Consider the following 14,465-nt stretch of genomic DNA (forward strand, 5'->3'; position numbering starts at 1 on the left):
AAACCCCCTTCACATCTTCCTCTAACTTGATCGTCGGAGGGGTCGGGTCGAGTACCCCGGCCCGACCTTTGTGCAGGTGCGAAGCCGAAGGTCCCCGTCGGTCTCGCAGGCAGAGACGACTACACCGTCCCGATCGGACACCGCCCCCGACCTCCTCAGAGGGCTTGAGGAGCGCCCCTAGGGAGATCCCCGTCTTCCGGACCCGAACCGAGCCGCGTCGGCCCTGAGGCCACGGCTCAAAGTTGTTTCCCGCAACAATAAGTGTTTTTATTAGGATTATTAACTAATACCATAAATTATCATCGCACTGATCAAATTTCTTTTATCCATTAGGATTGACCAGCAACCCGATACCTAAACTTAATTTGTCTGAATCCGATCGGAAGATTGAAGGTACCAACTGATGCTCATTTGGATCTACAAAATTATCGGATTCGGATACTACACCGACCCGAATCCGTTCCGTCGTCAAACTATGCGAGCGTCATATTTATTCTCTGGCTTCTGCTGCTACCCGACTACGAAACTGAGGTCGGGGCGTGGTTTTCCTCGGTAAACTCCCCACCGCAACAACAATGCTGGGTGTCGTCGCAGCCGCTCTCCTCCTCGCCGGCCTCGTGGTTTTCCTCGTCAAATTCGCCACCGCAGATGGTCGATTCTGCAGTCCTGATTCAATCTTTCTTAGCCTTGCCCTTTTCTGAGAACTCAGATCCTTTTTCACTTGTGTTTTCAGGGGATTTTACGTTGACATCGAGGGGTGCGCCGAAGCGCGATGAAGTGGAAGGCAAGGTGATTGCGACCGTAAATATATTTTGTTCTCTAATATCAGCCGACTTGTTTGTGGTGATGATGATTCTTATTATTTTAAATGTTCGATTGGTTTTTGAGTGTGGGTGATGTTGGTTATTCTTAGGTTGTGTGGATTACGGGCGCAAGCCGTGGAATTGGTGAGTAGATTTCTTTCTTTCTTTGTTAATTTACCTTATCTCTTTGTGGGAGGATTAGTGTTACCGGATGTACTCTCTCAACTTCATATGTTGATCGAGGAATAAGATAAAACCTTTGTGCTAGTATTTTCTTTTTCTCTATATAGTTTCGTTCCACTAATTAATTGCTTGAGATTTACCCTAATTACATGATTTAGTAGATGCCTCTTTTATCCTTTATTCAAGGACAAAAGTCTTTCATAGAACCTGACTAAATGCTGATGTCCTAAAACAAAACATGAAAATTTTATCATTTAAAGAACTTAATGATGACGTAGCCAAATTAGAATTGTTGAATAAGGTATTTAACCTGTTTGATTCACAGAAATACTAAACTTCATACCGTACATCTGTCTGGTGGAACCTTTAATGTTATCTACAGCATATATTGAAGTTCCTATCGAGAAGTTACATGTATTTACTCTATGATAGATTTCTTATCAGGATTTCCAGATAAAACGAAATTGTATTTACTGTAGTGGACATTGACCTTTAAATTTTGAGGCAGTTGCCTGAAATTAGTTTCAACATTGTTGTCTGTCACGCTTATGAAGTTACTCCCAGATTCGTTGCATTCTGAATAAGAATCTTACATGACCATATGGTAAATAGTACTTTTATTGGCCAACATCTACTTGTATATTTTGGCATGGATGTAAGATGACAACTATTTCTTTGATTAGTACAAAAAATTTAGGGGAGACGAGATTTCACCTTCTTTTAAGGTAGTGCTAAAGATATTTTATGTGTGGTAATTAAATAATATGGTCTGATTTCATAGTTAGAAATACGGTAAGAATCTCATGATAATTTCATAAGCTCGTCTTGTATTGATATTATTATTGTGTCTGATTTCCATGATATATCACCCTAAGTATATAGCAATCTACTTTGATACAAGAGACATAACATAGTTTTTTCACTTTAAGGGGAAATCCTTGCAAATCAATTCACCAATTTAGGAGCAAAGGTGATACTTTCTGCTCGTAATGCAGTGGAGCTTGAGCGGGTCAAATCTGAAATCATCAGTAAGTGTTCAGATATCATGTATTTATAACTTTTGGATTCCCTTTGACAAATAATAAAGCTAAATCCAGAAACAATCACACTATGATACTTGAACTGACCTTATGCTTTATCCATTCTTTTTGTATTAAGGTAAATATCCTGCTAGTAGAGTTGAAGTGTTGCCTATGGATTTGGCATCTGGTGAAGAATCTCTCAAAGAATCAGTATATAAGGCAGAATCTTTGTTTTCTAGTGCTGGAGTTGATTATATGGTCCACAATGCAGCCTTTGAACGGCCTGTAAGGAAATATTGCCACGTCTTGTAGTGCTTATGCAGGGAATAATCCTTTTTCAAGCATGTATTAATAATTCAACTTATATTCTGAATTTCGGTGCATTGATATGTATTTAGCAATTGGTTTATCTACATTGTTGCAGAAAAGAAAAGCTTTGGATGAAACCGAGGAAGGACTTCGGGTATTACAAAGTTGTCATATTTTCTCAATTTCCTGATGTCACTACGGAATGCCATTACATTTGATTTTTGTTGTCATTTAGGCCACGATGAACATAAATGTCTTAGGGACAATAACTCTCACTCGCCTTCTGGCACCTTACATGCTTAAAAGAGGGAGAGGCCATTTTGTTGTGGTATGATGGATGGTGAATTTTGTTACTGGGATTAAAAACTTCTTGGTTTTGCTACCCCCTTGGTTTCTGATGATGGTTTACTTGTAGGTGAGTAGTGCAGCTGGAAAGTGTCCTTCACCAGGCCAAGCTTTATACTCTGCTTCCAAGCATGCTCTAAATGGATATTTCCATTCTCTACGTTCTGAGGTGTGTTATTCATATACTGCAATTTCAGGTGGAGACCTAGCATCTGTTGCCCAAGTTCTTAATCTAACTGACACAATCTCCTTGTGACGAAACAAAGCTGCTTACAGCTTCTATTTGTGCTGATTATATTATTACTATTATTAATAATATTATCAATTTTTGTTTTATGATTGTAGCTATGCCAGGAAGGGATTAAGGTGACCATTGTCTGCCCTGGGCCAATTGAAACATCAAAAACTTCTGAAACAAGTTCATCAGGAAAAAGTAGATCTTTGGAGGTTTGTTTGTGTTGTTCTGTTCCTTCCATTTGTGTGCTAGTGAAAATGTCTTCAAAAGCATAAGGATGAACTCTGTACAATACTATACTTTTTCATCATTGTAAGAAAATGCTTGTCATAAATTGTTTCTATAACTGAATCCCTGGTGCTTTGAAACTGGCTTTATTGAAACTGGATCATGTAAAGATCGTGTTGTCATTTGGAACAGTTGTAGTGTTTCATAAAGTGGGGGTGGATTTGCATTAGTCTTTGTTATTATGAGGGTTTATGTAAAAATCTGTTCCAAGATTTAGGTACCAATAAAAAATTTAGGAATTAGTATGCAAGGTTCTTGTTGATGAACTTTTTAACTTCTTTAGATGACTTGTTTTATTGGACCATAATTTTTCTTCATTTGGTGCTTTTCATGTTTGATAGAAGCGTGTGCCAGCAGAAAGATGTGCTGAGCTGATAATTGTTGCCGCAACCCATGGGCTAAAGGAAGCCTGGATATCATATCAGGTAATTTCCTTGCTGACCTTTGGAAAGGGTCGCTTTTGGTTTCTGTGAACCATGGGTTGTTTTTGTATCTTCAGACAAAGAAGTAGTCTTTTTTGAAATGTAACTTCAAACATTCTGCTTAATACTGTTGGGGTCAGCTATTGAAGATATTTACGCTTTAATGAACTTTAAAAATTCCTGCCAGAGTTTTCTCTTGTTCCCTAGTTTTACTTAATATTTAATTATTTTTCCTTCTTATTTGTACATTTTTACCAACCTTTGTGCTTTCTCATGCAGCCTGTGCTTTTTGTTATGTACTTGGTACAGTACATGCCGACCATTGGATATTGGTTTATGGACCTGGTATCATCGTTTACTCATCTAGATTTCAAATATGCTATTACCTTCACAATCTCCAGTCTTGTGCTGTTATTTACATTGCATTCTTTAAAAAAAAAGATTCATTGCATTTGTAGTTCACCTACCAAGTCTCTTAGCTGACAGATAAAGCATTTATTGGAGGCCGCTACTTAAACTAATTTATATTAGTTTATACATTTGTAGTCAATCCACATATTTTGATGGAGGGCAACAAATATTCAGAACTGTTTCATATATTGTTGTGCCTTTTTGTACTCTCCTAGTGTATTTCTAGACAAGTGTTCAAAGAGTTTAACTAAAATATAAACACGCTTACATAAGGTTTTATTTGATAATTCAAGTTGAATTAATATCATGAGAAGGATAAAATTATTTTAAAGAGTCTTCTTAACATAAAAAAACTATATCAATTTGGGTTTTTGAATTGTCTTTATTGGTTGAAGTTTACACAGTGTTTAACCTATTTTATGTGTGGGAAATTTTCTTTTCAAACCAGGTTCTGCTGTTTGTCCTTTATTGATCTTGTTGCAATAAATTTTCGCTTACACTCTCCTTCTGTTCTATACCTTCCATTGATAACACTTATCTATGGGTTTTCATGTGGTGTCTTTCCTATATCTGTTGGGAGACCTATTCTTCCTTTCTGTATTGATCGGGAGACCCTTTCTTCATTGCTTATGGTTTATTTGATCACTGTTATTTTGCTTCCTTTAAGATAAACGTATTCTGCTCTGATCTTTCTCATGGAGTATGAGTGAACATGTTCAATTAATATCTTGCACATTGTTGTCTTTTCTTTTTCATACAACAGGAATGGACATGCTTAATCTGCATATCATAATAGATCATTTTTAGTGAAGTATCATAGCTTGCAACACTAAATTAAACATAGTTTGCATAACTGGTGCCTTGCTGGTTCTTTGGAGATGTGCAAGCTACAATAACAGATATTTTCTTATATATTTTCGGTAATTTGTATGTAATGGAATAGATCAAAATCTTCGTAAGAACTCAACGGGACCTTACCGCTCTAATTAGAGTTGTTTCTCTGTTTCTGACTTCAATACCTGCTGGAAATGTTGCATTTTGTTTTTCTATCAAATTACCCCAAAATAGATTTCAATGCATCTCTATGTGCTCAATTGTGTAGCTAGAAACTTTCGAACTTCCTCAGTTGGGAAAAAAGATCAACAAATTACTTTCTGGTTCAAAAAATACTGGACAACAAGGCAACTCATGAACTTAAATATTTTCATTTGTTTGGTTCTCCGATTCCATCATGGCTATTTCTCCCCATTTGTTGACCATCCGTTTAGTATCTGATCCAAATTTCTACTCTTTTTCCATCTAATTTTCCTGAACCAACTATTATGATTTTTTTATATTCAACATGTTATCAGAGGAGGAAATGAATCTTAAGCTTGATACTGTATCTTGAGATTTTAACAGAAAAATAGACCTTGAATTGGTTGTGCAATAGAGTGAGAAACATGGTTACTATCCTTGAATCTGTTCAAGCTCTTAGCCATAAGTGTCACTGTTGCTTCTGATTCTAAATCTACCAATTTCTTCTAGGAACTCATTTTCATCTGAGCTAGTAAATCATGTTGATGTTAAAAAGGTTCAATGTAATTGACTTTAGTTCCTCATATTACTGTTATGGTATTGCCTGGAATGTGTTACCTTCACAAAAAGTTAAACCACAAGATGTAATTTGATGAGATGTGAAGTATGAATTGAATTACATTGAATGACTCTGATATCCACAATCCCCATTATTATCCTTCTCTCTAATGCTGTCGGATTCATTTTTGATGTTGAAGAACTTTGTCACTAATAGATTATTTCAACAAATGCAATTTCCATCATGTATGGACATGCAGTACATGACCCTTGCATTCGGCAAAGCAACATTAACTCGTTCATTTTTTGAGCTATAAGTTGATTTTCACTTGATTGTTTGATCATTTTGGACTTGGTAATTGTAGATATCCTTTCTGTTACTTTCTCAGATTGGGAAAGATCCACATAATTGTGTATCGTTTGTATATCTATAATCTTCTTTTCCATTAGGGTTCTTCAAATACTTTGGCTAGCCCATGTATACAATGATAGAATCTTACTTATCACTCATGTCCATTTCTTTACATTTCAGTAACTTAAGTACCCTTTGTTAATAACAATGAACTAGTTAAAGCTAGAGGATAACAATAATGTGGATCACAATCTTTAATTAGTGACTTGGGTCAATATTCTTAATTTGTTACTCGAGAATAGTCTGATGAAAGATGCATGCAAGATCTACACTGTTTGGCATTTTCCAATCGGCCACTATAATAGTCTTTTCCTTGCATGTCGGATCACTGTGAAGTTATAAAACTAATTTTTTGGCGGCTATTTGTATATTAGAATTGAAAGCAAAACTAATTTTTTGGAACACAAAGGTTTGGAAAAAAAAACATATGGCGCAGGTTTCCTAGAAAAATTGTTCGTCAGTTGGCACTTTGAAATTAATGTTGTCAAATGCAACCCTAGAGTGTATTCAAAAGCTTGCTTTTGTAAGGTTTTACATAATTATGGTTTAGTATAAATTGTGAATCAGTTGGCTATTACTGCCTTCCAAATATGGTCTAGAGAAGGAACCAAAAATTATCATCATGATTCACTTGCTATTTTATGCATCAGACGCTGTAGAAAATTTTGAGGTCTAATTTCTTCTTGATTTACTGGTCTCCTAGATTGGTGCAAACCGGCTGGATGCCGCAGCAAGCAAGAGAAGCGCATACAGTTGGAGTTTGCTGTTTGGTCATAAGAAATCAGCATGATGTTGTCTCCGCTTCACGAGTCAGATTCTTGAAGATTGAGGAGCATGGACAAAGCAAATTGCATTAGATCCAGTAACTCATTGTTTTGCCAGAATTGTGTGCTTGTTCTCCCAAATTAAGAAATCATACGTCTGTATGATCAGAACAATGACATCGAAATGTTCTAAGGTCTAAAATCATGCACCGTCTGAAGGTCCAAATCATGTAGGCTTTTGTAACAATGTTATAAGTTGCGTGAGTTCCACAGAATTTGCAAGTAATTAGCAAGTCATTATTGTAGTTTGCAGTCCGATGGTAATAGCTTATGGGAATTTTTGAGGTGCAATTAAAAAAAAAGAAAAAAAGGACCCAATTTATGAGTAATACTTGATGTGAGAAGCTATACGCAAAAGAAGAAAGTATAATTGCTGTGTCATAAACTTCTCTAATACACTGCATATTTTACAATGAAATGGAAAATGGAGATCTGTTTGCAATTTCTTGTGAGTAATGATGTGTTTCTTTCTGTGACATCTCCAAATTATGATGGTTCTAAGAATCCACATTCCAAAAGATGAGAAGAAATGCCCCTTTACCACACTTTTGACCTCAGAATGATCTTTGATTTGACAAGTTGTCGAAACATGATTCATATGCCGACAAGAACAAAATATACTTGCAATCGGAACAAACAAAATCGATGCCTGATGAGATTACAACTCAGTTTTGCATGCATGATCTCATAAAATCTCTTCACGAGTTCAGGAAATGGTTTACGAGCTAGAGAGCATTCTCCATACAGGATTACTGATACGGGAGGATTAAAACCTTGAAGTCAGTCTCTTGATACTTGCAGGTGTTCTCAGAAGCCATCATCATCGGGGTGGGATTCTGAAACAACAGATTGTTCCATCAATGTGACAGCAAACTTTTCAGGAAAAATGGCTCATAAATCTCATTCAAGATCTTCAACCTGGTTGGCTATCTATCAGGAAGTTACCTAGTCACACTTTATTATTGTTTGAAGCATATGAATTCATCCTTGTTTCGTCGGACAATAACCATGTATTAACAAACTCTTTTTGGGATGAAGACTGTTGTGGTCCTCCAAAAGCATGTCAAAATTGATCTGAAGACTGAATTGGTGTTCATTAAAAAAAATAAAAAAATAAAAAAAAGCTTTGTGTTGAACTTTCAAATCACAATATGGAATTCAGTTGGATTTTGTCGTCAAAGGGGGCCTTTTTTTAAAAGATGAATTTCCTTCCAACAAGTCAAAAGAGAATCCACTCCACTGATACTAAAAAAGAATCCAAAACAGGAATACATAGTACCTCCAACTAGTGAAAATAAGAGTAATCCTGTGACCTATGTATGGCAACAGGATAGGATCCACGTTGATGTAAAGCATGAGGCCAACATTGTGTACTTTTCCAAAGTTGACGTCTTGTTAGTCTCCAACAGGCCTACGATTGCGACATGAGTGTCCCCAAAAAGAAGAGCAGATAGATTACTGCTTGCTCGCACACAAATGAGAGACTTGGATCGATCTGATTTTTGACGAATTACTACTCATTTTGGGCGCTTTCATGTCAAAGCTTCCCTAGTGGCCTACAAAAGAAAAAAATGATCATGACTGCTAAAGCAAAGTACAGCAATAATTTAGAGGGAAAAAAGAACTCTCGTGTTCTCTTCTGTGTTCACACGTTCTATCCAAGCTACCCTCTGTTTCGATCTGATTTATGCACCAAGCTTCTTATTTAAGCCTGTCTTCATCCCGCACAGCCACAGGTTTTGCTAGTTGTCGAAGTATGTTGTTATCACTCTCAGTAATGTCTGTTCTCCTTAATTCCCTGAGAGCTGGAGTTGTTGCTAAATCCATTGGTGTCCTTTTTGCTAAATCCCTCGGAACTAAAGCTTTTGCTGAAATCTCTCTTAACTGTAAATCCAGTGAGGGAAGTTTTTATTGCTGATATGTTTATTTGTTTTTTTTTTTTGCATGATCCAAGGGATGAGTAGTTCTAGAGAAGTAGGATTCTTGTAGGGAAACATTCTATTGATGGGTTATATTGTTTGCATGAGTTCAGGGATGGATGGATGGCTCCTTCCCTCAGAACTAGAGTTCCTCCTACTAAAACCCTCCCTACATCATCTTAAATCAACATTAATCATGTTGTCAATCTTCCTTATGGCTGGCTGCATGTCCTTCAAAATTCTAGCTAGCTCACTTTCTCCACACTCTTCTTCAACATGTGGCCAAGTGCAACTCGACCACCAGCAGCTGGCATCGAGCGACAAGTGATTGGTCGGGTCGGGCAAGGAAGAAGCAGCAGTGGAATGCTTTAACAAAAGCTTTATCTAAATCCCACTAAATGTGGACCACAGCAACATCTGCATGTCTGATTCAAAAGGCACATAAGCCACTTCTTTTACCACACGCTAAAGCCCACCATGGTTGCTGAGAAGACCATGCCTTGCCCTTTTCCCTGATGTCACTCGGTTGTAGCCACTAATGAGCTCAAACAATTCTTTTGTCCGAATGCAAATGATGTGTTAAGATAACAAACACCGCACATGTGGAAGAAGACAACAGAGGAGTTGCAAATTCACGGGTCATGTCATTATTCCATGGAATTTGATCCTTGCTCATGTTCATTTGAAGAACAAGAGCTGCTGCATCTTGGAGGTTCAGTTCTGTTCAGTTTCTAGTGGAATATGATGCTTGCAAGAGATTTTGTTTATATATATATATATATATATATATATATATATATACTATTCCTGTGAAGCTAGATGGAATAGTATTTTATTCCAACCACAGGAACCTGCTTTTCGGCTCCTACATCCAATCTAAAACTGCAAAAATGGAGATGAAAGCCCAAAAACTTGCAGGGAAAAAAATCACAACAGATACTTCAGAGTTCAAACATAAGAGGATGGGAATAAGGATCTTAAGAAAGAGAGTAATCAGAGAAGGAGATTCGTCGAAGAAGATCAACCTGGTTCTAAGGCTTCCAAGCACAAGCCCACACCACTGGTTGCTGCTTCCACGTCAAGTAGAGGCCTGAGGCATCTCCTTCGGCCGGCATGAGCGACCACCCTGCCCGATACCTCTTCAGCAACGCCTTCAGATCGTCGACGACATCGTCGCTGAAGCTGTTGGATGAGAAGGCCTCGATTAGTCTTCCGCACCACTGGCTCCCTTTCTCCCTCCTCTCACAGTCTCCAACCCCATCACCATCACAAGCGAGAACTCTAAGAATACTCCTGGAGCACTCCCTTTCCAGTGCCAATCTCTCGTTGCTGGTGGGCGGAAAGCTCTCCTCGAGCGTCTCCAAGTACGTGGTGTAGAACCGCAAGCACTGGTCGAAGCACACGGCAAACTCGCCGCTGCAACTGGTGAAGTCAGCCTCTTCCTCCACCACGGTGACCACCCGAGGGCGTAACGTGCGCAGCATACGTATGAAGGCTTGCCTCTGTTCGACGCCCACACGTCGCAGGGCCCCGATGCAGTTCACTGCGACGGCCTCCCCCTCTCGCAACCCTAATTCCTCTTCTCTCAGCTCATCTAGCCTCGACAAATCACGTATCACACGGAACTCAAATGGCACTCCCATCAACCTCGCAAACTTCCCCATTCTCTGCCCTATCTCGTCCATGACGAATCCGCCGACGCCGGCCGTCGCAACCACTGTCAGCCTCAAGTGCGGACTATCGTCGTTTCGGGTGGCCAAGGCCTCCAGTAACGTCGGCCATTGAGTGCAGTAGGTGTTGCTGATATCGATTATGTGAAGCTTGGCTTCTCCTTCCAAAGCCTCCAAGATTGCGCCATTGGATGCTGCGTGACCGAACGTTGTCCAAGGGCTTACCTCTTGAAACTGGAGGATGACCTTCCTCGTGGACTCGAAAGAGTGGCTCATCTCTGCCACCGAGAGGGACGTCTTGTAGCAACGCTCTCCCGACTCAGTTGCTTTGCAGAAGAGAGCTTGCAGGAAATACGATGCAAGCTTCTGCTCGCAATCTCCGTAGGGGGATGCGAGCTCATTCAACATCCACAACAGGCGATGAATCTTACCTGAATCTTTCTCGGATATGGCCCTCGCACACTCTCGAAGGAGTTCCGCGGCCCACTTCTCGGTGGCATCCGGATCGTCGAGCTCCAGCAAGCAGCTAGCAGATGCCTGACGGTGGTGAGGATGTGGATTCTGCATTGTTATCTGATCGATCAGATGACTGATTCCTGGGGATCATGCAATAAGGAGGTGGCTATGGAGAGTGAACTGGGATATCCATGTGAAGGTTTCATGTCTTGGGGAAAAAGATAGATAGAAATGAAATGAGAGGATAAGCTAAGTTCATCACCCGATCTGTATGGAGCAAATCCTATTTTAATCAAGTCATTGTCATGATGACAATCCAACAGTGTGTCTGCTTATCGACTTCAGATTCGAAGGTAAACGATCGATAGTAGCAAGTGATGTCTCATCATTATTAATCTCATGACAAGTAATTGCCAGCTTCGCATATAAAAGAAGCTACAACATCGTAATTATTACTGGTTAGCAACTGTATGAAGTTTGTAGTGTCGCATTATTTGCAGAAATGATGAAACTGTGGATGATGCAGTTCATTAAAATTCTTATGCAATAGCATCTCACCTGCAGCATCTTGTTCATCGTCTTTTGTGGGAAGCTGTGGCGTTTCTGTTTGGATCGAGCAGCTATGTGGCATTCACACATAAGGCAAAAGCATCTCTACGCAGGCTCAAAGCATTGGCCACCTGCGGAATCCATCTTTTTGTTGGTTAAAGTTCTTATCTTTTGTGCGCACCAGAGAGGAAAAGATATATATATTATTTTCAGATGTTAGCTCAAATCCATTTAAAGTTACATCGATCCTTCTTAGGTCCTCAAACCTAGCAATAGAAACGCATACAGAGAAGCAATCAAAAGATGTCTCTTTCTATGCTCTTGTAATCTTCTTCAGGTTTTATGTCTTGTCCAAACGATGTTTTCGAGTAGATGGAGCTGAGACAAATTAAATAAATGCAAACAAGCAAACGAAGCCATCAAAAGACTGACAAAGCCAAAGTGCAAAGGTATCTCAACATTAGTTGTTCGAGTGATGAAGCTTCAGAAGAGGACAAGACCAAACCTCTTTTGCTTCCTTCTGCCATTAAATTTTTGATCTCACAAAGATCACATCTTGGGAGGAAGGAGAGACCGCTACCATGTTGAGCATGCAAGAAACATCCTGCAATTAATTGCACCGCGGCAACCATCATCTCTCACTGTGGCAGGAGCTACATTACCTAAGTGCTGCTGGTGGCAATCAAAAGGCTTGGCACTGCTCTTCCCACGGATGCTTTGTTTGGCGCACCAGGTTTATAATGCCCATTACCGCTGAGCAAAAGAAATAGTTTTAGTGACCTAGAAAGGGTGATAGAGTGAGAAACCTATAAGCATGAAAAATTTTTTATGTAAAGATTAAAATTAAAAAAATAATAGATCAAATTTATAATACATATCTTTTAATACTAACGGAAAATAACTTTATTAGATTAGTAAGGACAAAATATTTGGATATGAAAAATCTCTATCGATTTGAACTAAAGTTTCTTTCTCCTCTTTTCCTATCAACTAACCTATAGGTACTATAGGTAAGTGAGAATGGGTGACAACCGCCCGCACTTAGAATCAAATTACAGTTTTGATCTTATGTATTTTATTAATACCTTTTATCATTTTGATAATTCTGTCAGCAAAAAAGTCATAATTACATCTAACATGAGGTTAGCAAAATTATAGTTTTATCCTTATAAAATTAAGAATTTTTTATTTATATCCTTAATTATAAAATTGATCAATATGATTTATTTTAATTATGATGAGTTTAGTTCTTTAAATAACTATTGGTAGTGCAAGTGAGTTTAGTTCTTTCGACAACGGTTGGCAGTGCAAGACGAGTTTAGTTCTTTTGACTAGCGATCACGTGCTCATTCTCACAAGCCTATGGGTGGTTGTTGTCTTTGTCACTACTGCTAAGAACGAGTCGGCACTAAGAGAAGGGGGTGTTAGGAACAAGTCGGCATTAGAGGTGGGGGGGGGAGGGGTGAATTAGTGCAGTGGTAAAAACGTTGATTTCGTAAATCTTTCATTTCAATTAAACCAGTTTCAGAAAGATATTAACTTGAAAGCATAAGGGAGTGTAGTGAAAGCAATAAGAAGGTAAAACAGTTTACAGTAAAAGTAAATTGCTCAAAAAGAAATGCAAACCGATTTTATAGTGGTTCAGTCGTCGTGACCTACATCCACTCCCGATTCCTCTTTCGTCGATGTCACTGGCATCCACTAATGGTCTTCCTTTAATGGGCGAAGACCAACTACTTTACACCCCTCTTCTCCTTTTTACAGGTTTAGGAGACAACTTTTTACAAGCACTCACTCCTCTCTAAACAAAATTCTAAATTTAAGCTAGAGGAGGGGATCTCTCAAGTAATTTCTACAACGTTTTCTCACTTTAAGTTCTCAGTGCTTGTGTAAGTTAATCAAGGATGAGAGGGATATTTATGCTTGCCTCAAGTGGATTCAAACTTGGAGCCTAAAAAGATATCATCTTGGGTTTCTTGAGTCCTAGCGGTACCACTGCCTACAGCATTGACACTGGATGGTAATACTGTCTGGAAGTCTATGTCTGGGCGGTACCATTGCCTGACACTATCATTGGGCAGTACCACTGCCTGACACTATCTCAGAGATTGTGCAACGATGGTGCCACCTATTGGGTCACTGTTTGAGCCTTTCACTTGGCTCAACATAGTCCAGACATATGTTAGGATCAAGAGTGGCACTAAGAGGGGGGGTGAATTAGTGCAGCGGAAAACTTTTCCGATTTTAGAAAAATATTTGTTTCGATTAATACTGATTTCGATGAAAATGTTTTCGATTCAATCCGTTTTGGAGAGAATATGAATTTGAAAGCTTTCGTAAAAGTGCAAGACAGGACTAAGGAGATTTGCAGTAATATAAATTGCATAAATGAAAAGCAAACCAGAATTTAGAGTGGTTCGGTCAATGTGAACTACATCCACTTTCGGATTCCTCCTCTGACGAGATCTCCGGCGTTCACTAAAGGCCTTCCTTCAATAGGCGAAGGCCAAGAGATGAAGGAGGAGAACTCTTCACTTTTACAACACTTTAAGGCTTAAGAACTCAAGATTATGTCAATAGCTTCCGTGCTCTTTCATACAGAAAAGGATGAGATTTTTATAGGCCCCAATGACTTTCAAAAATGGAGTCAAAAAGTGTTTCATCCTAGATTTTTAGGGTACTGGCTGTACCACCATCATTACTAGGCAGTACTATTGCCTGACACCTGACACTAGGTGGTACCACTGCTTGATAGAGCTCAAAGACCGAGCTCTAGTGGTACTACCGCCTGAAAGGGGTGGTCTCACCACTGGCAGCATTTACTGTCGACGATACTACTGCCTAGACCACATGGGAGACTGAGTCTCTCAAGCGGTGCCATCGCTGGCTAAGCTTTTAGGTGTTGAATGGGTTACTCAATCTGGCCCAATTCAGCCCTATTAAGGGCCCAATTGTCCCTTAATTAAGTTAGTGGGATTACCTCCCAATTCTAACTTAATCTACTGTCTAACTACAATTACTAAGACATAATCTAAACCACTC

General features: G+C 39.0%; 2 protein-coding genes across 2 annotated transcripts; one reads left to right on the forward strand and one right to left on the reverse strand.

The window, feature by feature from the left end:
* Positions 1-496: 496 nt before the first annotated feature.
* LOC135676611 (uncharacterized) lies at positions 497-7,074 on the forward strand. Its single transcript, XM_065187979.1, has 12 exons — positions 497-651; positions 734-789; positions 914-947; positions 1,916-2,014; positions 2,145-2,293; positions 2,433-2,471; positions 2,553-2,645; positions 2,733-2,831; positions 3,008-3,109; positions 3,527-3,610; positions 3,887-3,952; positions 6,709-7,074. The coding sequence occupies exons 1-12, from the start codon at positions 576-578 to the stop codon at positions 6,793-6,795; spliced, it is 984 nt and encodes a 327-aa protein (XP_065044051.1). The 5' UTR covers positions 497-575; the 3' UTR covers positions 6,796-7,074.
* A 2,624-nt stretch (positions 7,075-9,698) lies between these two features.
* On the reverse strand, positions 9,699-10,985 carry LOC103988688 (protein SHORT-ROOT-like). The gene has a single exon (XM_009407298.3). It carries the CDS (start codon positions 10,983-10,985, stop codon positions 9,780-9,782), a length of 1,206 nt encoding a protein of 401 aa, XP_009405573.2. The 3' UTR covers positions 9,699-9,779.
* Between the last annotated feature and the right edge of the window lie 3,480 nt (positions 10,986-14,465).

The sequence above is a fragment of the Musa acuminata genome, chromosome BXJ1-6 (genome assembly GCF_036884655.1).
Source record: "Musa acuminata AAA Group cultivar baxijiao chromosome BXJ1-6, Cavendish_Baxijiao_AAA, whole genome shotgun sequence".
Classification (NCBI taxonomy): Eukaryota; Viridiplantae; Streptophyta; class Magnoliopsida; order Zingiberales; family Musaceae; genus Musa; species Musa acuminata.